Genomic DNA, 25,418 nt, shown 5'->3' with positions numbered 1-25,418 from the left:
AGGGGCACAGTAATGTGTGTGTGATGGCACAGCGGGCTTGTGGCAATGTAAAGTGTGTGTGGTAGGTGGTAGCTAAATAATGGGTGCTATTTTCTTTGTAGGGTGAAGGTGGGGCAATTTAATTTAAGATGGGGTGGTTTGGGGGCTTTTAATTAAATGTGAATATGAATTATTTAATGGCAGTGACGGTTGCGGGAAATAGGTATATTTATTATACGTATTATACATAAATGCGATTTATTGCAGGGGCTGTCTGGGGGGAGGGAAATAGGTTTATTAAATGGGAATACTATAACTTTAATGTTGGGGCTGGAGGAAGGCCTAAGTATTAATTGTTGGTCCTATTGATTTAATGCCAGGGCTGGTTGGAATCTTCTAAATGTACCCATTATTTTTTCCAAATAGGGCCCTCAACATTCCAAGATCCAGACAAGCAGCAACTAAAGAAACCAGCAGCTGCAGGTGGTAAAAGTGACAACAACAGGTAGGACAGTCTGTCAAAAATTCTGAGTCTAGTGCAGGCTTGGCTAACCTGTGGCACTCCAGGTGTTGTGAAACTACAAGTCTCAGCACACCCTTCCAGCAATAAGCTGCTATATATTGGCAAAGCATGCTGGGGCTTGTAGTTTCACAACACCTGGAGTGCCACAGGTTAGCCAAGCCTGGTCTAGTGGGACAATCCCGATTTATGGTGACTGTTCTGTCCAATCTAAGGGGCAGGTCAGACTGTGTACTCTTTATACACACACTGCATTCTTTATATACTACACTATGGTGCTAGCTGTCCTTCGTGGGCTGACCACTCCCCCTCTAGCGTCTAGTCTCGCCTCTATGATGACTGGCCACACCCCCTCTGGTGGGCCCCTAGCATTGCAGTTCCCCGGTGGGCCCTTCATGCCCCAGTCCGACACTGTACCCATGTCTGTAGTACGTACAGGGGGGTGGGATACCTACATCTACTGTACTGCCTGTACTCAATCTGACAGTCATAGAGGCTGTTCTGATATAGTGACAGAGGAAGACAATGTGTTTTCACCCTTAGAGACTGTATGAAAAGTACTTAATATTGTATATTATATTACGTTTATTTATATAGCACCATGATATTATACTGTGTTATACAGCAAATATTGAATCATTCACAGTAGTCCCTGCCCTATGAGAGGTTACAGTCTAAATACCCTACCACACACACACAGTCAGGTGGCCTTTTAGCTAGAAGTCACTTAACCACCAGTATGTTTTTGAACCGTTGGAGAAAACCAGAGCACCTGGAGGAATTGCACACAAACATGAAAATGCAAACTCCACACATCTAGTGCCCTGGTCAGAATAGAACTGATGGCCCCAGCACTGTAAGGCATCAATGCTGACCACTGAGCCATCTCATATTAATATTTGTGTCTGTATTGAGGGAATAAGAAAAATCTACTGATCTGGGTTATACTATGAGTTTAATAGAATAAATAGGGAAATCTACTAATGGTACGTAATAAAGTACAAAAAAAAGTGAAAAAAAATAAAAAGCCAAACAAGATCACTATCAACTGATATAAAATAGGGCAAACATTAAAACTAAAACGAACATATAAAGTGTCCAAAAATATATTTAAATTCTTTACTCAATAACTGTTGCGGTTCTTGAATAGGTGAATCTCAAAAGCAAACAAGTGTATATAGTAGAGATGCTCAGGTTTGGTTCCCCGAGAACCGAACACACCTGAACTTAGCAGATCCGAGTACCGAGCCGAGCCGGCTCAGTACTTTCGTGTGCCCTTGGATTTAAAAATGAGGCAATACGTCATTGTTACATCGTCAGATCTCGGGAGTTTTAGATTCTATGAGTACCGCCCTCCACGGCGATCCAGCGCCATTTCATATAGGGACACAGAAGGGGTAGCACAGTTCTTGGTAGTCTGTACAAATACTAGGGCTGGCAGGCTTGGTATAAATCTGCAGTCACATTGTACAGTGTTATATTGGTTACACATAAAGAGGAGAGCTCCATTGCTAACTGTCATTACTGAAATAGAAATACTAGGGCTGGCAGGCCCTTCTAAATCTGCAGTCTTTGTTTGAAAGTGTATGAAAATAATATTGTGACCTGTGAGGTGGTCAAAATTGGCTACAAATTACTTGATATTAGTGTTATTGAGGTTAATAATAATGTAGGAGGGAAAAATACAAAAATATGTTATTTTAGCAACAAAAAATAAAAATAAAAATTGGGATTCTAGAATTTTTTTTAAAAAAAAATCGGGATCCAAAACCAAAACACGCAAGGGCGGTTTTGCCAAAACCAAAACACGAAGTTAATCCAGATCCAAAACCAGAACACGGGGGTCAGTGAATATCTCTAGTATATAGTAAAGTTCTGTATAACAGTGAATGATTCTTATATTAAAACATACCACACTCATGTGATGCAAGTAGAAAGCAAGCCTTTCACAAATATCATGTGATTAAATTTCTTGCAAATCTTTGCAACCTGTTGAGAAGTTTCTCTATAGATGAAGCAGAATTTGTGATATGTTATATTATTTTTCAACATTGTTCTTCTGGTGCAACACAAGACAGTGAGAATTTAGCTTCATATATAGAGAGCCTTCTCAACAGCTCACAAAGATTCCCAAGAAATGTCATCACATAATATTTGATACTATATGTTTTAATATAAGAATCCTTCACTAGTGGTCAAAGTGGGCCATTATGTGCTGTATGATATAATTGCACTTTTCCCCACTTACTTTGACACATGCGATATGTTTTAGAGTTCTGTCCTACTGTCCCGCACAGGGACATGTTTGTACCGTGGGTGGCAATGTTGAGGGAAGGGAGGTATCTAATGGGCAGCCTAGTGCTTTACAGTACTAGAGAGACCTCTGGGCATGACAATGCCCCCTGCCCCAATGTCGGGGACCGATATGTTCAGAGGTATGTAAACCTAGTACTACTAGCTATTAATGTTAACATTACCTGCTGAAGCTCTTAGCAAACTAAAAATTTATATATATATATATATATATATATATATATATATATATATATATATATATAGTGACTAGGGAGCTTATTCGCCATACCTCTCCTACATAAATTCATTGGTGGCATATTAGAATTACTAAACTCACTGGGGCTGAATAAATTAAATGTAATGGTTCACTTGTGTCAAAGTCGAATAATTGGATAAAAGAAAGTATATTAATATTGCTTTACCGTGCGATTGCGATCAGTATGCCACGTGTCATGGCGCAATCGCTCAATAAATAACGCATTCATACACTTACATTTACACATTCACTTATATATATTTCATATTTATAATAGTTCCAATCCACAGTCGTTTATGAACAAATGTTATTTAGTTTATAGTTAAATATTATAATGTTATATGCACTTTAGTGAGATCTAAGGTTCAGATTACATATCATGTTTGGTGTTATTCTAATCCCCTATTTATCCGCAGACGTCCGGTTCAATCGCCTAAAGGATCGCACCTTGCGTATGCTAGTTATGGAATATAGGGAATAAATGATCAGAATGGTATTGTCTGTCTAATGTAAATAGATCAGTTTGAACTAGTTCATGGCGGGAAGATTAATATGCATCTTCTGGAGAGCTGACCCCCACCCTTGGATGGCATCGTTTGAACTGGACAATGACCTACATTACACTGGACCTTCCTGAAGTCTGAACCGATGGAAACATACCAAATCATCTGTATTGTTTTCACTGTATCACTGAGTGTATATAAGTAGGGGCTCTGGGACCAGCATGCAGTCACTTTGACCACAGACTTCAGGACTGAATGACTGTATAGCTGGGTCCAGCAGGGCGCAGCACCGTGCAGCGTATGTATCGGATGTACTTATTTATTGAACTGTTATACTTTTTGCTTTTGCTAATAAATCGCTTTGTGCCTTGGAACCACACAAATCGCATAGACATTGATTATTGGTAAATGATAAAATAACTTTATTACTGCCATCATTAGTTGGCGAGACTTCGGGTGAAAGTGCCGCTGCCACGCCTCCTGATGAGGACTCAGATTGGTCTATATTATCTAACTTGTTTCCAATGAGAGACTTTGAGACCAACTTGGACATGCTACTTAGTGAATATCTATGAAGAAGTCATTCAGGTAAATTGTGTAGAGAAGGACGACAGGTCTGCAGAAGGTATTGCTTATTATATCTTGAAAAATGATTTGTATAGAATTGCAAAAGCTAAATTTGTAGAGAAATTGTTGGTGCCACAAATTCATGTTCCACTTGTACTTAAAGCTGCACATACACATCTGTGTGGGGGACACTTAGGAGAAGACAAAATCTGGGAGCATATATTGCTCAGGTTTTATTGGCCAGGGGTGCTCATGTCGGCAATGATGTTTTGCCGGACATGTCCGGTATGTCAATGAACATGTCTGAAGCCGAATTACAGGGCCCTGCTAGTTCCCATTTCCGTGGTGCAGACCCCGTTCGAGCAAATTGGTATGGATTTGGTAGGTCCATTAAAAAAGATCAGCCCATGGCCATCAGTATATGCTGGTCATCGTGGATTCAACACCAGGTATCCTGAGAACTCTTTCTGTACTGCACATATGAGGTATCACCAAGGAAATTTTGACTGATCAGAATACTCCCTTTATGTCCCGTCCCATGAAAGAGCTGTGCCAGTTGTTGAAGGTAGAAACATTGCACACATCCGTATACCACCCACAGACTGACGGGTTAGTGGAATGTTTTAACAGAACTCTCAAGCTTATGGTGAGAAAGGTGGTAGTGCAGGATAAATGGGACTGGGATGTGTTGTTACCCTATTTAATGTTCGCAGTGAGAGAAGTTCCTCAAGTGTCCACAGGGTTTAGCCCCATCGAATTATTGTATGGCAGACATCCAAAGAGCATTTTGATTATTCTCAAGGAGGGCTTGGAGCAACAGGGTCCTAAATACCCAACGATGATCCAATTTGTGTCCCAGGTGTATGACGGGTTGGGGAAGATTACCCCGTTGGTACAGCTGCATATGCATGAGGTGCAAGCAAGACAATAAGTCAGATTTAATTATGACTTTCCAACCAGATGACAAAGATCTGATACTGGTACCCACACAGGAGAGTAAATTATTCACTCTTTGGCAGGGACCATATGAGGTGGTTGAGGCTGGGGTGTCTGTCAATCATAAAGTCAGACAGTAAGGCACGAGGAAACCAGTCCAGACATATATCAACATGCTGAAACCATGGCATGATAGGGAGGAACTACAAGCTGCGTTAATAAACACAGTGGTTCAGGAAACCAAAGTTCCCTTAAGGATCAATCTGTCGCCAGAGCAGAGATGACAGACTGAGGAAATGATTCAGAGGATCCTAGATGTGCATTCTGAGGTATCTGGACGTACCATAAACAATATATAACAAAACCTTTCAGCGCAGGGTATGTAGTTAGCGAATCCAGGCTGCCAGTCGCTAGGTTCTGTTATCCCCTAATCAGAAATTAAAAAATATAGACAAAGTTTGCAATCAGAATTGCAATATAACTTGGAGATGAAGTTGTAGATTGTCAATTGTATGTATATACTTGGAGATGAAGCAAGTATTCACAAGTATATACATACAATTGACAATCTACAACTTCATATCCAAGTTATATTGCAATTCTGATTGAAGCACATAGATTGGCAATATCAGATGTTTTCTTGCAATTATGTTATGGACACATCCATAAATTAAATTGCTTTTTAGCATTATATGCCTTATCAATTTAGCAATTGACCATATTGATTGTAATGGTATTATATTTGAACTTTTTATACAAGAGCTCTTGTTACATGTATATTATATGTGATTTGTGAATAAATATAGTAAATTAATCTTTTATCCACGGATCTTTTGAGTGTTACATTTGTATAAGTTTTATAGAACTACTTTCATGTTTATGTGAGACAACCCCTTTAATTCTTCATTTTTTTTTTTATGTATTCATTTGGTTGTTTAGCATTTTAAAATAGTACAATTTACACCCTGTCCTTGACATGCTAAATGCAAGTATATAATTCAAGAAGATGGAAATGGCATAAAAACACTGGTATAGAGCTCTGACTGAATATAGATAAAATGCACTGTAAAAATGAAGCTGACCGGAGTACGTGTGAAGAAGGCAGTATTTGCACGTGCAGCACAACATGGTTTGCTCAGCTGCAAATTCTGCAGATGGGAAAAATTTGTACCTAGCATTAATGTGCACAATTGGGTAATGTACACTCAGAGTCCACTTCATTAGGTACTCTTGGGCAGCACGGTAGCTAACTGGTTAGTAGCTCTGCCTCACAGCACTGGGGTCATGAGTCCAGTTCCTGACCGTGACCTTATCTGTGTAGAGTATGTATGTGTTTCCTCCGGATGCTCCAATTTCCTCCCACACTTCAAACCCCCCCCCCCCAAAAAAAACATACTAGTAGGTTAATTGGCTGCTATCAAATTGACCCTAGTCTCTTTCTCTCTCTATATGGGTTTCTGTATGTTAGGGAATGTAGATAGTAAGCTCCAATGGGCAGAGACTGATGTGAGTTCTCTGTACAGTGCTGCGGAATTAGTGGTGCTATATAAATAGCTAATGATGACTCTTGTATACATACTTGTTCATGCAAACTTAAAAGCTTGCAGACATGGTCAAAAGGTACAATTGTTGTTCACACCATACATCAGAATGAGGAATAAATGTGATCTAAGTAACTTTGACTCAGAGATGAGCGGGCCCGGATTTGCTGAATCCAAACAGTGCGGATCCGAGCACTGTTCGGGTATTCCCGGCGGACTCCAAACTCAAAACGAGGCATTTAGTCATAATCCCGCCGTCGGATCTCGCGAGATTCGAATTCTTTATATTCCTCGCTTGCCGCCGCCATCTTCACTCGGGCATTGATCAGGGAAGAGGGAGGTTGTGTTAGTTAGTGGTGTCCTCTGTCCTGGTCATTCCTGGTGTGTTAGTTAGTGGTGTCCTCTGTCCTGGTCATTACTGTGGTTCTGTCCTGGTCAGTCCAGTGGTGGTGTCCTGTGCTCTGTCCTGCTGAGTACAGTGGTGCTGTCCTGTACTCTGTCCTGCTCAGTCCAGTGATGGTGCTGCCATTATTCCAGTGGTGCTGTCCTGTGTCCAGTACAGTGGTACTGCTATAGAAGTTCACTGAACCTGCAGTATAAGTCCATTGGTACTGCAATATAATAACTACGTTCACTGACCCTGCAGTATAAGTCCATTGGTACTGCAATATAATAACTACGTTCACTGATCCTGCAGTATAAGTCCATTGGTACTGCAATATAATAACTACGTTCACTGATCCTGCAGTATAAGTCCATTGGTACTGCAATATAATAACTACGTTCACTGATCCTGCAGTATAAGACTATAAGTCCTGCAATATAATAACTACTTTCACTGATCGTGCAGTATAAGTCCATTGGTACTGCTGTATAACTCCAGTCTAGTGGTACTCTCCTGTGCCGCATAAAATTTTTAAAGGCTTTGACGAGTGTGTGTGGTTTAGGGGTACGCTCTCTTGTACTGCATATAATGGAGAACCAAAATTTGGAGGATAAAGTAGGGAAAGATCAAGAACTACTTCCTCCTAATGCTGAAGCTGCTGCCACTAGTCATGACATAGACGATGAAATGCCATCAACATCGTCTGCCAAGGCCGATGCCCAATTTCATAGTAGAGGGCATGTAAAATCCAAAAAGCCAAAGGTCACTAAAATGATCAAAAAAATAGAAATTGAAATCATCTGAGGAGAAACGTAAACCTGCCAATATGCCATTTACGACACGGAGTGGCAAGGAACGGCTTATGCCCTGGCCCGTGTTCATGACTAGTGGTTCAGCTTCACCCAAGGATCTAAGCCCTCCTCCTCCCCCCCCTCTAAAAAATTTGAGAGTTAAGCTGTCATCAACAACACAGCAAACAACTCTGCCTTCTAAAGAGATGGCATCACAAATCCCCAAGGCGAGTCCAAGGGTGTTGGTGGTTGCGAAGCCTGACCTTCCCATCACTGTATGGGAAGAGGTGGCTCCTTCCACCATTTGCAGCACGCTCTCTGCATATGCTGGAAGGATCACCCACAGTGCAGTTACAGATTTGGATAATGAAGGTGTCAATGTTGTACACCGGGAGGAGGATATTGATGTAGCTGGCGCTGAGGAGGAACTTGACGAGGAGGATGCTGATGTGGTTATCTTAAATGAGGCACCAGGGGGGGAAACAGTTGTTGTCCATGGGATGAAAAAGCCTATCGTCATGCCTGGGCAGAAGACCAAAAAATCCACGTCTTCGGTCTGGAATTATTTCTATCCCAATCCGGATAACAATTGTATTGCCATATGTAGTTTATGTAAAGCTGCATTAAGCAGGGGTAAGGATCTTGGCCACCTAGGGACATCCTCCCTTCTACGTCACCTGAAAACCCTTCATAATTTAGTGTTTAGTTCAGGAACTGTGGCTAGGACCATCAGCAGTCCAGGGACACCTAAATCCCTTGGTCCTGTTGTATCCACACCAGCAACACCCTCCTCGTCAATTTCCTCCACGATCTCGATCAGAGATAGTCCTGCAGGCCATGTCACCGGCATGACGGAGTCCTCTTCAATCCGGGATTCTTCCGGAGGATCCTGCAGCGGTACGCCTACTACTGCCGCTGCTGCTGTTGCTGCTGGGAGTCGGTCATCTTCTCAGAGGGGAAGTCGTAAGACCGCTATGTCTTTCACTAAACAATTGACCGTACGGCAGTCGTTTGACATGAGCACGAAGTACGACAGCAGTCATCCTATAGCAAAGCGGATAACTGCATCCTTGACAGCTATGTTGGTGTTAGACGTGCGTCCGGTGTCCGCCATCAGTGGAGTGGGATTTAGACGGTTGATGGAGGTATTGTGTCTCTGGTACCAAATCCCGTCTAGATTCCACTTCACTAGGCAGGCGATACCCGGGATGTACAGAGAAGTGCGAAAAAGTGTCCTCAGTGCTCTGAAAAATGCGGTTGTACCCACTGTCCACTTAACCACGGACATGTGGACAAGTGGTTCAGGGCAAACTAAGGACTATATGACTGTGACAGCCCACTGGGTAGATGCATCGCCTTCCGCAGCAACAGCAGCAGCTGCATCAGTAGCGGCATCTCCGAAACGCCTGCTCGTTCCAAGGCAGGCAACGTTGTGTATCACCGGATTCAGTAAGAGGCACAACGCTGACAACATATTAGAGAAACTGAGGGAAATCATTTCGCAGTGGCTTACCCCACTTACACTCTCCTGGGGATTTGTGGTGTTGGACAACGCCAGTAACATTGTGCGGGCATTACACATGGGCAATTTCCAGCACGTGCCATGTTTTGCCCACACAATAAATCTGGTGGTGCAGCATTACCTGAAAAATGACAGGGGTGTGCAGGATATGCTTGCGGTGGCCCGCAAAATTGCTGGACACTTTCGGCATTCTGCCACTGCCTACCGAAGACTCGAGCAACATCAGAAAAGCCTGAACCTGCCCTGCCATCACCTCAAACAAGAGGTTGTGACGCGCTGGTACTCCACCCTCTATATGCTGCAGAGGATGGAGGAGCAGCAAAAGGCCATTCAAGCCTACACAGCCACCTACGACATAGGCAAAGGAGTGGGGATGCGCCTGAGTCAAGCGCAGTGGTGACTGATTTCCGTGTTGTGCAAGGTTCTCCAGCCGTTTGAACTTGCCACACGAGAAGTCAGTTCCGACAATGCCAGCTTGAGTCAGGTGATTCCCCTGATCAGGCTGTTGCAGAAGCAGCTGGAGAAAGTGAGTGAGGAGCTGGTAAACCATTGCAATTCCACAAAGCATGTAGCACTTGTGGATGAAGCCCTTCGTACGCTTTGCCAGGATCCAAGGGTGGTCAGTCTTTTAAAGTCAGAGGAATACATTCTGGCCACCATGCTCGAGCCTCGGTTTAAAGCGTATGTTGTGTCTCTATTTACGGCGGACACAAGTCTACTGCGGTACAAAGACCTGCTGATCAGGATATTGACATCTGAAGAGGACCGTGACATGGCAACAGCTCCTCCTTCATTTACTTCCACACCTATGGCTGCGAGGAAACAGCTGTGTTTTCAGAAACGACCCACTGGCGGGGATGCAGAGAACATCTGGTCCGGACTGAAGGACCTACCAACCATTGCTGACATGTCTACTGTCGCTGCATTGGATGCTGTCACCATTGAAAAAATGGTGGAGGATTACTTTGCTGACACCATCCAAGTAGACATGTCAGACAGTCCTTACTTTACTGGCAGGAAAAAAAAGGCAGTTTGGAAGCCCCTGTACAAACTGGCACTATTTTACCTGAGTTGTCCCCCCTCCAGTGTGTACTCCGAAAGAGTTTTTAGTGCAGCGGGGAACCTGGTCAGTGAGCGGCGAAGGAGGTTGCTTCCGCAAAATGATGAGAAGATGATGTTCATAAAAATGAATTATCAATTCTTCAATCAAGACCAGCACCAGAGACTACAGAGGGACCTGTGATTGTGGAGTCCAGCAGGGACGAATTGATAATGTGTGAGGATGAGGAAGTACACACTGAAGGGGGTGAGGAATCAGAGGATAAGGATGAGGACGACATCTTGCCTCAGTAGATCCAGTTTACTTTGTACAGGGAGAGATGAATTGCTTTTTTTGTATGGGGGCCCAAACAAACCAATCATTTCAGCCACAGTAGTTTGGTAGGCCCTGTCGCTGAAATGATTGGTTTGTTAAAGTGCGCATGTCCTATTTCACCAACATACGGGTGGGTGGGAGGGCCCAAGGACAATGCCATCTTGCACCTCTTTTTTTGGCATTATGTGCTCTTTGGGGCCTAGTTTTTCAAACTGCCATCCTGTCTGCCACTGCAGTGCCACGTGTTTGTGCCGTCCACTTGTGTCGCTTAGCTTAGTCATCCAGCTACCTCGGTGCAACCTTTTGGCCTAAAAACAATATTGGGAGGTGTGAGGTGTTCAGAATAAACTGGTAATGAGTGAAAATGAATGTTATTGAGGTTAATAATAGCGTAGGTAGTTTTTATGCTGTTTTAAAAAAAAAATCCATTAGAACCCAAAACCTGAATGTAATCAGAACCCAAAACGCGAAAAGTGGCCGGTGCACATCCCTACTTTGACTGTGGAATGATTGTTGGAGCCAGAAGGGTGATTTGCTGGGAATTCCATACCCAACAGTCTCTGCAGTTCACAAAGAATGGTGTGTAATGACAGAGATCATAGGTGGATGTCCGGTCTAGTTCAAGTTGACAGGAAGGCAACAGTAACTCAAAAAGCAATGCATTACAACAGTGATGCACAAGAGCAACTATTAATGCACAGCACATTGAACCTGGAAGTGAATGGCCCACAGCAGCAGAAAACCTCACTGGCTTCCACTAATCTCAGCAAAGAACAGGAAATTGGGGATATAGTGGGCACAGGCTCACCAAAACTGTACAGTTGAAGATTGGTAAAAATGCTGCCTGCTCTGGCAAAACTTGATTTCTGCTGCAACATGCAGATGGTAGGGTCAGAATTTGGCAAAACAACATGAATCCATTCTGTCTCACGTCAACTGTGCATCTTGGGGGTGGTGGTGGTGAAATGGTGTGGGGGATGTTACTTGGCACACATTAGGCCCCTTATATCAATTGAGCATTGTTTAAATCAACAGTCTACCTGAGTATTGCTGCTGAGCATGTGCATCCATTTATAGTTACAGTCCCAACTTTTAATGGCAACTTCCAGCAGGATAACGCATCATGTAACAAAGCACAAATCATCTTAAGCTGGTTCCATGAACATGACAATGAGTTCAGTGTACTCCAATGACTTACACAGTAACCAGTTCTCAAGTGGTAAGTTACAATTTTTTTTTGCTTTACTTTGATTAATGAATCAGACCTATAATGTCCAGTTCAGAAGTTCCATGTGTTGGAGAATTGGTTACGGCGATCGCAAATAATACTGGTAATATGCTTTAATTAGTAGATCTTCCAAACTTTGCTACAAGTGGGTATTGTAGGAGGGTCCATTTTATTCCAACTGAGCAATATTAAGCATCTAGATGCGGTAAGGATAAGGCTTATAAGTTTCTAGGTGTGTTTTGGTACCTCTGGGATTAGGTGTGGGAGAAGGTAATAGGAAAGATTAGGTGGGTGATGTATCTGACTAAAATCACACACTTCTCTCCAGAAGACATCTATTTTAGGGCAGCTTCACCAAATATGGAACAAGATACCTTTGGTGAAGCAATCTTGCCAGCAGAGGCCAGAGGTGGATGGGTATATAAGGTGGAGCAGAGTTGGAACTGAGTACCATTACGGTAAGAGTTTAAATGAGTTTTGTTTTGTGTGTGCACAAATCAAGCTTTTGGCAACTTCATGTCTAATTTAGGGCCAGTCCTCTGGGTCTAGTGTTTCTTGCATATCCTCTTCCCAACAGAGTTCATGCAACTCCTTGGCCATGTTTAAGTAGAAGAGAATAAAAGGTGCAGATTAGGCCACTGGAGGAACATCTGCATAGACAGAAAGCTTCAAGCATAGAGGGTTGCGGAGGGATTCGCAGTTTAATTTTGCTGTAATAGAGATGGTGAATTTGCAGATATACATAGAAAGAGCCAGGATATAAATTAAAATAATCATGGAACTTAGACAATTTAAGGAACAAGTTTAGGGGCGCAATATTGTGGAGAAATTTTATATTGTATGTTGTCCAGTCTTTAAATACCTTATGATCCAGGCCTACAAGAAAGATCTCAAGGGTCCATTCTGTTGGGGTAGTCTACGAGTCCGTATATGGGTGTACAGCAGCTCCAGATTGAACATGAGAAAAGTAGAGAGAGGGATGTGAGAGACTTATCTCCCCATACTCTGGCCTGGGTGTTAACATGGGTTAGAACTAGCTGCATCAAGCGTGTAGCTAAGTAATATTTCTGTAGGCAAGGAAGGCCAAGACCTCAGTCTCCTGAGTACCTGTATTTTCTGCCAGATTAAAGAAATCGAGATATACTGTAGGTCTTGAGGGTGCTGGAAAAGTTTGGAATAGGTAGAGTAGCCTAGGCAAGGTGTTCATTTTCACCTCTATCCCGGAAATATATGGAATATCCAAAGTACAATTATTCTTTTTGAGCAGATCTATTAGTTGTGAAAAATTGCCTGAGAACAGTTGGTCTTATTGATTAATTAAATAGATATCAAGGTATTTTATTTTCTGTGACTGCTACTTGAAGTATCCTTGAGGTGCTGCTGGGATATTGAGGGGTAAGATTATCAGAACTAATTTTTATGTTCAATAGTCGTCCATAATATATAATCTCCTTCCAGATAGCAGGCAGTGGTGGTTTCATTTTTTTAGGAGGCACATCGTTGGCTTAAAGAGCTACTTATGTTCCTGGTGGCTAGCTTTAATTCCTGTGATATTTAGGTATTTGCAGAATTTAGCCGTCAGAGGCTCCATGGACAGGACAATAAAGAAAAAAGAATGAATGGTCAAGGCAATTACTACATTAAGGGCCATCGCCAGAGCAGGGTGTAGATCAAATCTATGGCTTTTCTGTTGTAATCCGCCGCTTGGTGTCCTGGAATAAATCGCACTTAATCGGGGTGAACCAGCATGGTTATAATGGAAGTTATTCTTTTTGCTAGTAATTTGGCAAATTATTTGACATCTACGTTCAGCAGAAAGATTGGCCTCTAGCTGAATCTCTTTTCTCTTTAGCGATTACCACATTATTTGCTCTCGTAGCGGCTTATCAAACTTCCTTCCGTGGAAGATTAAATTGTACAGATTTTGCAAGAAGTCAAAGCACTGGGACAAATTTCTTATAATAGCAACATGTAAAGCCATCAGAGCCAGGGGTGGCAGAATTGTTGAGTGGTTTTTCTGTTTTCGCTCTTCAGCAAAGATTTCTGCATCAAATTAAACTACCTGTTAGCAAGTCAAATGTGGGTGGTGGCACGTTTCTAGGAAATCTTTGATCTTAATGATGATGGTGTTTGGAAAGAGATCGTCCGATGGCAAGTCAGAGAATAAAAGTTATAAAAATTATTAGAGGAGATTGTTTGAAACGGCTTTTATGGTGGCAACCCTATTGCGCGTTTTCTTTCCATTGAGCTTCTGGGCTAAGATAAAGTCTGCCTTGTTCCCCTCTCATAATACCTCTAAAGGAGCCACTGCACAGTGTTAACCGCTTTGCTAGAGAGAAGTAGGTTGTTAATAGTGATCCCTATGCTCCGTCTCTCACATCATAATGGTAGTATCTCCATTGGTCTAGTGAGAACAGGAAGTGGGGCAGCCTCGGTCTGTATCGCGCCACTATGTGTGGACCAGAAGTTTGGCTTCCCAGCCATTCTTCTAATTAAGACCGTTACTGAGGAGAGACGCAGATATAACAGCTGCGTAGCTATACTATATACACACACATATTGTGAAGGGGGGGAGCCGCGGTGTGTGCGTGTGCAAGACCACACACACGTTGCTGCTGGGGAGGTTGGGAGTTTCTGGGTCTGGACTATAAAAGTCAGACCCGGGACTCCCCTTCGCCCTCTCTCTGCCTGCCCCTGGACAACGAGCACTGTCCTACACTACACTAGGGACACACAACACTACATTACAAAAAATATATATTATACTACACTACAGAATATATATATTATATAGGGACACACTGCACTACAGAAAATACACTATACTAAAGAAAACCTACACTAAGCTACAGGAAAGGATTCTTTACTATAGGAACATTCCCTACATTGCAGATAAAGAATTGGATACAGGGGCTTGATAAGTATCATTGATAATTGATATATATATATATATATATATATATATATATAAAGCTATATGTGTTTGTAAAGTGGATTTAACTATTTATATACATAGAGCTGTGTAGCTTTTGTCTGATATCTGTGATAGTTAAATCAATATTATAAATACTAATTCTTATTAAGGATACATATGTAAAGCAAAGATAGTGTAAGGAAAAAAGGTGGTGAACCTAGGGTTAATTTTATATTGATATACTATGTTATGTTGAACAACGTTATGATATATGTGTGAACTGTGAATGCAAGCTTTTCAGTGTTAACAGTAAAATACTTTGATTTAAATACATACATATGTTGCGAGTATTGGTTATTTATAATGAATATATACTGTGAAGTACTACGGAGATACAGTGGTTATTGGATAAATAATTCTGTAGTTTAAGTGTTATTTAGTGTGGTCAAAAGACTGAGTAAGGCAACATTGTGTAAGGAAAAGTGCATAAAAGTGCGAGTTTTATAATGAGTGTATCGGAGAACAGAATAAGAGGATAGCGTATGCATGTGAGGCGCAAACACAGGTCCTTTTACATTGGCGATCCTTGGCCCAACTGTTTTGTGATATTTATACTAGGATATAGTAGTGAAAATTGTTATATTGTAAACCTAATTCGGCAGAGGGGCGGGGACGAATAGCATAAGTACACAAAGGAGGCGATACTTATGTTTTAGTAGCGTACGCTTTTTCTTGAAAGAGGGTTGGACAGATATCTATTTTATTTGAGGCCTAAAAGAAATACAATTACAGAGAATCTACAGCGAATCTAGTTTAAAATGTAAAGTTTCTTGGATACTCGTTGTTTTATTTCTTTCTTTAAGAAGGAACGGTTTGTCGCACTTTGAGCGTTTGTGAGAAACGTGGATTCACTTAGGATAGTATATTTATACACTTTCATACTCCTCCCTTCAGTCAGTCTTTGAGGCAGAACATGAAAACTCTGTCTATGTACTCTTTCAAAACAAAAAAGTACAATGTATGCTAAAACAAACTAATACAAAAGGGTGAACAGGGCCCTATATGTGAGAACTTATAACCAAAGGGAACAAGTGATACACAAGGTGATGGCAAAACAGTTTAAGGATACCCTTTATCTGAGAGTTTTTATCAACCACGTAAAGGATAGAGAAAATGAGAGGCAGTCTAATAGTAAGAGGCAATCCCAGAAAAGAGTATAAAGCCCTGTAGACTTCCATGTGATGGAGAACTGAAAGGTGGGGTGCAAAACCTGGGACAAACAAACATAGTGGTTAATTTGGAGGAGTACATGATGGATAGGGCAGACTTGTGGCTGGCTTTGTAAGTAAATACTTTGAATTTTATCCTGGCATAGAGAGGAAGCTGAGGTTGTGCAGTTATTAAGGTAAGTAAGCTTGGCCGCAGTGTTAATAATGGACTGATGTAGGGCCAGTATGTGAAGAATCTGTATTGTAAAAATTGGTGTATGATTGGATGTGAGGTTTGAAGGAAACCTCAGATCAAAGCCACAGGCAGATCTAAATTTAAGTCAGCAATGATCGGCACCGAGTCTGGGACTGCTTGCTTAGGTGGGATGTAGCAGGATTTAGTTTATCAGGTGAATGATATGGAACAATGAGGTCAAGAATTACATTGTCATGAGAATTAAAACTCAAGAATGGCCCCTCATCAGACATTTTTAACATTTATACCTGTACATCTGATGTTAATTTTAATTATCAGACCCAAAAGTGCTCCATTCTTAAATGAACCCCATAAATACTTAAGGGGAGCTTTACTGCAGACTTCCTCAGATTGTTTCATCGAATGCTCTGTTGATGGGTTGATGTCCCTTTACTTGTCACAAAGGGTTAAAAAGCTTAGACTGGTGTATGTATCAGGTACTAAATGTACTGTGTGGGGAGGAGTTCCACAGCAGTACATGATACATGATACATTGCCTGACCAGCTACTCTTAGTGTCCCGTCAGCCAGTGGCAGCGGGGATACAGGTTATCCAGTAACATGAAAGCTAGCTCAGTCATCTGAGTCTTCATCATTACTTCGGGAACAAATAAAGAGTTTACAGTATTACATATGCGGTTTTATATTCACACCTACATGCACTGATCTGCTGTTACTAAGATTTCCCCTGTGTTGTGATCCAAGTGTCTAGGACTTAATTACCACTAGGAATCCAGTGAGAACAGTTCTACAACTTCCTGATAAGCTTAAACTTTTACATTAAGTAAATCACTGTGTGTTGAGTACTCATATCTAACTTTAGTTTTGTCACACATGTAGTATTCCATAATGATAATTAAACAATGACTTCTATAATTCAGCCTTAACTGAGGCCATGATTAAAGTTTTATACAATTTGTAGCTGGGAGGCCTAATCATACCTCTCCAAATAACTATGGCCATAGAAGCCAATGCATTTAGTACAAGACCCAGCAGAACAAATGGCCACTCTCATTTGTGCAGCAATTTAATTTGCAAGATAGAAGGTAAAAATAACAAATGTATAATATATTTTGTTTCATTTTAAATATTGGCTTACTTAAAATAATTAAAAAAGACAAAACATGGACTGTAGATGGGAAAAACTAATTTTTGCTGAATGTATAATTTAAAAATTTTGTTTTAACTATTTGAATGCAAATTGGTTGTTTTCACACCAAAAACTAACATTTTGTGAATTTGGCTGTAGATCAAATTCTTGACTAGCATTCTTGACTTGTCATGGAACAAACACACCACAAAGAACTGCCCCTGTCCTCAGTTCACAAGGATACACCAAAGGAGACATCCATAAATAGAAACTGGCTTGTGAATCACTTATATAGTAGTAAAAATAATAATAATAATAAAAAAAACAGATAAAAGTTTTATAATCACATTTATAGACACTAGCCCCTATGAAATAGTAGCTGCAGTGACTGTAAAATGTATTGCACTCAGGAATTGACCAGCACATTTTGAATAAAAGGAAAAAACAATTAAACTCATGGCTAATTAACTATGAAATCAGCGAGTGTGGCTCCAAGCCCTATCTAGACCGTACCTGTGACATTTGCGGGCGGACGTTGATTTCACTCAAGTTGACTATATGAGGCATCAGGTTGTTGAGCAGCTGGCAGAGTAGGACTCCATCCCGTAGTGCTTGAGCCAGGTCACACACCTGAGCTGTGTCCAGTGTCACACGATGATTGGGAGGAAGCACACGACAGTCGATCAACCATCGGGCACATTGCCTCCACAACTCCATCTCCACCTCTGTGCCCAAATAGGTGGGATGGAGCAAAAAAATACAAAAAGTAACCCGTGAACAGAACAAAGATACCAGATGTTGGACAGTGAATAAAAATAGTAGGAGACGAGGAAGATGATGAGATGAAACACAAACGGAGGCACAAATGGTCTTTTCGGGAACCTTGCAGATTGTTGAGACGTGGTCTAACACAGACAGCCTTGTATGACTCTGAAAAGATACTTCCGGTGTCTAATGAGGAAGAAACTTACTTTACTTCCTCTTCTGCAACCGTCACACTGACTGTGTATGCAGTATGAGTAAGCTGTGCATTGTTACACAGAACTGAAAGTATGTAGATTGGTATGTAAAGAATTGCATTTTTTAGAACTGGAACATCAATAATCTATCTGGTATAATAAAAGCGGCAAATTCATTCAAAAAATGTATACATTGTTAAGAGATGAGAGGTTCTGCTGTGGCTAAAGGCTATACTGGCATTGACTTTGTGCCACTATGTAAAAAATCCCCAAAAAGTCAAACCAGAAACAAAAAGGATTCCTTTAATCTGTGTGAATGTATGTAATGTATTTAGTGTATCATTGTCTAGACTTAACTTCGCAAATTTCTACCAATGTTTAACTTGCTCCAAAATCCATAAGGGCTTTATAATAAAGTTTTAAGAAATAAAATACCTACATAGGAAGAATCTCACATACATAATCATTAACCAGACACCGGCCTTTAGACTGGCAGTTTTGCAAAATACATTGACCATAAAATGAAACATAAACCCATACGGAGAAACATGCGCATTTGCTATGAGAAGCAACACAGACTGCTCAGTGAGGGTGAATCTTTATTCTCAAAGATGTCCAGGCGTAAAAAGATTAATAATAATGTTTCAGTGTAGAACATTAAGAGTTTTTCAGACAAACTGTTATACTTTTGCCCTTGTCCTTCCTAGAACAGAAGACAAATGACACACAGTATGCCTCATTTTGTTACTGCAAGCAATTTTAATACAAAATGTGTTGTTGTTTAACAGTTCATTGGTACAGCATCAACTTCTGTTGCAAACTGAGAAAATCACACAGCAGCCTGGTTAGAACTGGATGTAATGACAGGAGGGATCCATCCGTAACACTCTCACCCCACAGGTTTTGTCAGGGGGAACCAGCATACAAAGTGAGGGAGGAATTGTGCCAGAGTCCCATTTCATGGACGCACAACTGTGTTTGTCTACAGAAATTAACATGTCACACAAATTCTAAGTGGAATGACCATTAAATAATAAATAAGAAAATCCTATGCAGATAAATAAAACAAATGTAGTTTACAATTAGAAAATCAGGTGAATCTGGGATGAGTGCAAAATGGCTGTGGAGAAGCATATGCTAATTTATGCTGGAATTTATTGTCACGCAGGTTGCTGCTTTCCAATATCGCATAATTATTTGTCCTTCAATGGCAGTTGCTATAAGAGACTTAATAACTTTATTATATGGTCAAAGCAGAATGTGCAAGTGCTGTCAATTTAGAAAGACTAAATCTTATTAAAAGAAATCTTGTGTCAGTATCTGATCCCTCTGCAGTTTAATAAAGTATTGTCATATACAAAACAGGGGATTTCCCTATTAAAGTGTAGTAGTGTTTTCCTAGGATATTAACCCTAAAAAAAAGGGTTCCATACCCCACGGTCAGATCATTAGCTATCTACTCTCCTGTTTTACACTCCTTTCTACTAGTGGCCCTGAATCTTCCCAGGAATTCACACAAGGCTTTGTATCTACAGAAATATTCACAAGGAAGTAGTAACGTACAAAACCAAAAGAAACAGGTAAGGCAGGTATAAACATTTTTCTCGTTTACATGTATAGACTATAGAAATTTCTCCACCTAGAGAATTAGCGTACATCCAGATGTACAGTACATGTTAGAAAATGTCATGATCTGCCCAGTTTGTGGGCTTTTTGCTCTTGTGCCGGACATTTGCTTCGGTTAGGACTATCTCTTGGTCCCTGTCGCCTTAGGAGTGCTGGCAGTTTTCTTTGACATGGTGGGGATTTTGGAAGGTTTAGACAGCCCTCTGCGGGATGGTCCCCCGGCAGCGCTACTTTCTGAAGTATCTGAGCAAGCGGATTGTGTCTCTAGAAGGTCAAAGTCAGAGGCGTCACTTCCTCTACGACTGCTGGCGCGGCTTCCAGTGCGGCTCCCAGCGCGACTTCCACTTTTTTTGGGATCTAGAACAGGAAAGAAAGGGGTTAAATGTTAACAAATAAACAAAAGCCAGTATATAAGTAACACATAATTAAATGGCAACTTTTGACTTTCTGAATAGTGCACACTAGAAGGCCTAAAAGACACTCTGAAAGTTCTACAGTTATATTAGCAACTAAGCAAAATTATCTATTATTGTGCATGCACTTTACTGTAAATATACTGGAATTAAAGTGCAAAATCAGTTTTAGTCCCACTGTGCCACCTCAATTCATGCACGAATGCCTAGATCCATGCCAAAGTACATGAGCTTCTACAACAAGATGAGAAGCAGAAGTTTTCACAGGTCAAAGGGGCGGGATTGGGCAGAGTTAGTTTTTTCCCTGCAAACTGTGGAGCACCTAGATGAGTGGAGTGGTGCAAACATTTCATTTTGTTGAGTGAGGAGGGTATAGAAATAAGATAAAGGGATAGAGAGGATGCATTTTAGGAGTGTTGCTTGCAGTGCATTTGGGGTGCATGGCCATTTCCAAACAATAAAAGGACTATTGTTGCCCAAGTTTAGAGATGGAGACCATCAGGTCTCATCCTCTACTTTTAATAGACATATTTTGAGCCTTCGAGTTGTACTTCAACAGGGAAGTACAATACTAGGGGCACTGAAGTAAAAAAAGAGGATTTTTTTTCCTCACTGTAAAATCCATTACACTGGATCCATCTGGGAAACACTGCTTAACTAAGGGGGCTGGTGCTGGAGTAGTACACGAAAACCTGTTTGGACAGTTCTCCTCCCCTGCAACTTCACAGTGTTTTTTTTATTTTTTAAAACTAACAAAGCCCATGGGATATGACTGAAATAAACAATCAAACAGGAACAACACTCAACCATAAGCCAGAGCAGAGAACAAAAGGGGTGGAATGCAGTACACCCCAAAGGGGTTTTCTCATTTGCCCTCTCTGGGGGATACTGGCTAACTATGAGGATGTTCCAACACTGCTCCCTTGGTAAGATACGCTCATACACAGCTGTGATCAAAACTTTTCCTCCAAAGCTTGCGCCTGGAAACAAAAGACATTGAAAATGTAAAATTTGGTAAATGTATGGACATAAGGATCAGGATGCTGCAAGACACAAAGGGTCCATGCTGCAATGCCCTTGAGTTCCCTCTGAGATATAAATTTAAAAGATTGTAGCTTCAATCAACTGTTTGTTACCAGCCATCTTCTCTAATGCGCATCATAAAGAACAAGAAGGCTATCTGTGATATGCAAGGATGATAATCTACATAAATCCTCAAGGCTCCAAACCACATTCTGTAGGTGGAGAAATTCATCACTTCTGAATGCAAGTCCCTGGCCCATACAATAACAATATCTTTGTTTAGAAAAACATTAGACACCAGGCTTTCTTTGGGCTGGAAAGAAGGCCTGGTGCACAGAACAGCTCTGTTGCTGTGAAAAACAAGATATTATGATCTGCAAGACAGGACAGCCAATACACACAGCTGTTTTGGTGAAGCAATGGGCAGTAAAAAGGACACTTTCCAAGTTAGGAATCAACAGATTCATGAGGCTCAAACAACGGCTTCTGTAGTGCTAAAAAGACCATGTTCAAAACCTATGGAACTACCAGAGGAGCACAAATGAAAACCTAAAAAGAATGATCTGGACCTCAAGATGTAGAGAGAGAGAGAGAGAGAGAGAGAGAGAGAGAGAGAGAGAGAGAGAGAGAGAGAGAGAGAGAGAAATTGCAGAACACAATCTAGAGAGAGAGAGCACGAGTGAATTAGCAGGCTAAGGATATCGGTGGTACTCATTTTCCCGATGGCCTAAACCCCGACAACAGTTACCACGGCAACTTGAGGGCGACACTGTAATTTCCAGTGTAATAGTAATGCCTACTGGTAGTTTGACTGATGTTCAACTAATGCGATCAGTGAATATCCCGATGCGCGAAAATGCCGTCGGTCTTTGACGAAACTCTGCTTCCATTAACCCCTTAAGAAGAGCAATAACAGAGTCGCATCAAAGACCGGCATCATTTTCGCCCGTCGAGATTTTCACTGATGGCATTAGTTGACCGTCAGTCAAACTACCAGTAGGCATTACTATTATGCTGGAAATGACAGCGTCGCTCTTAAGTTGCCGTGGTAACTGTTGTCTGGGTTTAGGCCATCGGAATAAAAGGTACACCACCCACGGATATATATGTGTACCTGTAGATGTATATATATATATATATATATTGAACGACACTGCAACACAATTTGAGGCTCTAACGTAGATCCAGTCTACCATGGGGTTGAGTGAGGGAGAAGTAGAAGTTGGCACTTAACAAGTTAATCTTGAGCTGCCGACAGACCCCTCCCCCTGCCAACCCTCTGAGTCCTCAGTTTCATTATAAAGCCCCAAAGAGATAGACCAATCAACCAAGAACATACAGAAGAAAAGCAGAGGGGAAGGAATGCATTGTCCCCCAGAAGTAATCAGAGAAACAGATTTATCATAATTATATAAATTCTATTTTCTCTTTCATCCATCTGGGGGGCACTGCTACCATGGGGACTTTCTAAAGCAGCCCCCTTGAAGGGTGGGACCGCTCTGATAGCCTGGCACGTAGAGCACTACGGCCAAAACAGGCGTCTGCCGACGGAAAGACATTGAATTGGTAAAATCTTGGGAACGTATGGACAGAGGACCAGGTGGCTGCTCTACATAACTGATCCGCTGAGGCCCCATTTCGTGCAGCCCAAGACTCCCCAACAGAACGGGTAGAATGGGCCACAATACGATCTGGCATAGGACGGTTAGAACTCACATAAGCCTGTTTATTGCTAGATGGCTGATTGACAATTAGACTGCTTAGAGGCTGGCCAACCACTTCTCAAGAAATCAAACAAGACAAATAAAGAATCTGTACGGCGAATCTTCGAAATCCTCTTAATATAGATTCAAAGAGCCCTAACCACGTCTAGATTTTTCATAGATCCCGTTCCAGATCCCTGAGGGTCCTGTGAACACCGGAACTACAATTTCCTGGTTTACATGAAAACCAGAAACCACCTTAGGTAGAAAAGATGGAACCGTTCTGAGAACTGATCTGTCATCATGTAACACCAGATAATGTTCTCAACAAGACAATGCCCCCAGCTCGAAAACCCTCCTGGCTGAGGGCAAGCAAGAAGGAAAAACCACCTTCCATGTTAAGAATCAGAAGACTGCAGACTGTAACGGTTCAAGTGGAAGCTCCTGAAGCATATTAAAGGACCAGTTAAGATCCCAAGGAGCCGTGGCGGAACATACGGAGGTTGAATACGTAGGACTTCCTGTAAAAACGTCCTAACGTCCGGAATTTCTATGAAATGTCTGTGAAAAAACACAAAGAGCCAACACCTGTTTAGAGATCCTAAGTGAAGACCTCCATCCAGACCATCCTGGAAAAGCACAAGAAGCCTAGCAAGATAGAACGATCTGAATTGCAGGCCTTGTTTTACACCATTTAATGTATATAAGCCAGAACGGGGATATATTCGAGCCGAAACTGGCTTTCAAGCCTTAACAAAAGTATCTACTATCTGTGAGGAGAACCCTCTGGATTCCCAAGGCTGGCTTCAAAAGGCATGTCGTTAAATTCAGCCAGGTTAAATCCTGATGTAGGAATGGTCTCTGAATTAGCAGGTCCTCGCGAAGAAGTAACAGAAGACCTGGACCTACCGCCAACATAATAATCTCTGGACACCAGACCCTCCGTGGACAATCTGAAGCCTCCAGAATGACTGGCAGGCGTCCCTGCTTGACTCCACGAAGGAACCTGGGAATGATGGAAGTGGGAGAAAACCGGTAACCTAACCTGAAGTCCCATGGCATTGTACACACATCCACTGCCACTGCCAAGGGATCTTCTTGGCCTTGAGCCAAACTCTGGAACCCTTCTGCTGTATCGAGACGCCATTCGATCTCGATCCGGAAGCCCCCACCTGTTGACCAGGATCTGAAAGACCTTTGGAATAAGAGCCCATTCCCCCGGCAGAACCTTGTGCCGGCTTAGGTAGTCTGCTTACCAGCTTTAAATGCCTGGAATAAGGACTGCTTATACAGCGGGAACGTATTTTTCGGCCCCTGCTAAAATCTGATACGTCACCTCCATCACTCCTGCATTCCTGGTGCCTCCTTGCCTGTTTACGTACGGCACTGCCGTGGCATTGACGGACTGAAGACGAACCGGAAATCCTTGCAGGATTAGCTGTGCTCCCTGCAATGCTCTCAACATGGCTTTTAGTTCCAGAACATTTATGGGGAGAGATGACTCTTGGACAGACCAGATTTCCTGAAGTCTCAGATGAAGAGCCACCGCCCCCCACCCCCGAAGGCTGGCGTCCGTAGATACTAAGATCCAAATCCAGGGGGCAAAGGACCTGCCGACTATCAAGTTGTCTCTGACTATCCACAATCTGAGAGACTGCTTCGCTTCTGGAGATAAGAGAATCAGCTGACGCTCTACCTTCAAATGGGATCCTGTCTATTTCTTCAATAGGTCCCATTGAAAACACCTAGAATGTATTCGGCCATAAGGGAGAGTCTCGAAAGCAGACACCATTTTCCCTAGTAATCGCATGCACAGGAGGACCGACGTTCTCTGGCAAGACAGAACCTGGTTTGTCAAAACTCGCAGGGACCTTATCTTGTTCTCTGGAGAAAATACCTTCTGAAAGCTGGTGTCCATTATTAGTCCCAGAAAAGACATCCTTTGACAAGGAATTAATGTGATTTCCGGCGGTTCAAGAGTCAGACATGCTTTTCTAGAATGCAAATGGTAAATTGAAGATGTTCTAGCAATTGCACTGAAGCAGCATTGATCAGTAAGTCGTCCAGATAGGGTACTAATTGCACCCCTCTGGAATGAAGATAAGCAGCCATAACCGCCATGATCTTTGTAAACACCCGTGGGGCTATCGTAAGTCCGAATGGAAGAGCCCTGAACTGGTAGTGGGAAGATGCCACTGTGAATCTGAGAAGAGCCTGATGCGCTTTCCAGATTGGGACATGGAGGTTGGCATCCTTGATATCTATTGACGCCATGAACTGACCTGCCTACAGTCCGTTGATAACAGATCTCAGGGATTCCATTTGAAAT

The 25,418-nt window shown here is 41.9% G+C and overlaps 2 protein-coding genes across 2 annotated transcripts in view; both read right to left on the bottom strand.

Annotated features, from left to right (window-relative positions):
* Nucleotides 1-18,338, bottom strand: part of VAV1 (vav guanine nucleotide exchange factor 1) — a 93,478-nt gene extending 75,140 nt beyond the window's left edge. The window contains exon 1 of the mRNA XM_075195255.1: nt 17,879-18,338. Coding sequence (XP_075051356.1) covers nt 17,879-18,082 — 204 coding nt within the window. The 5' untranslated portion in view covers nt 18,083-18,338. The remainder of the gene's footprint in view (nt 1-17,878) is intronic.
* Nucleotides 18,339-19,060: 722 nt separating this feature from the next.
* The window catches only part of MACF1 (microtubule actin crosslinking factor 1), a 246,258-nt gene continuing 239,900 nt past the window's right edge, over nt 19,061-25,418 (bottom strand). The window contains exon 98 of the mRNA XM_075197744.1: nt 19,061-20,307. Coding sequence (XP_075053845.1) covers nt 20,072-20,307 — 236 coding nt within the window. The 3' untranslated portion in view covers nt 19,061-20,071. The remainder of the gene's footprint in view (nt 20,308-25,418) is intronic.

The sequence above is a fragment of the Mixophyes fleayi genome, chromosome 2, assembly GCF_038048845.1.
Source record: "Mixophyes fleayi isolate aMixFle1 chromosome 2, aMixFle1.hap1, whole genome shotgun sequence".
NCBI classification, from domain to species: Eukaryota; Metazoa; Chordata; class Amphibia; order Anura; family Limnodynastidae; genus Mixophyes; species Mixophyes fleayi.
The sequence above is the reverse complement of the archived record's forward strand: the minus strand, read 5'-3'. Positions and strand labels throughout refer to the sequence as shown.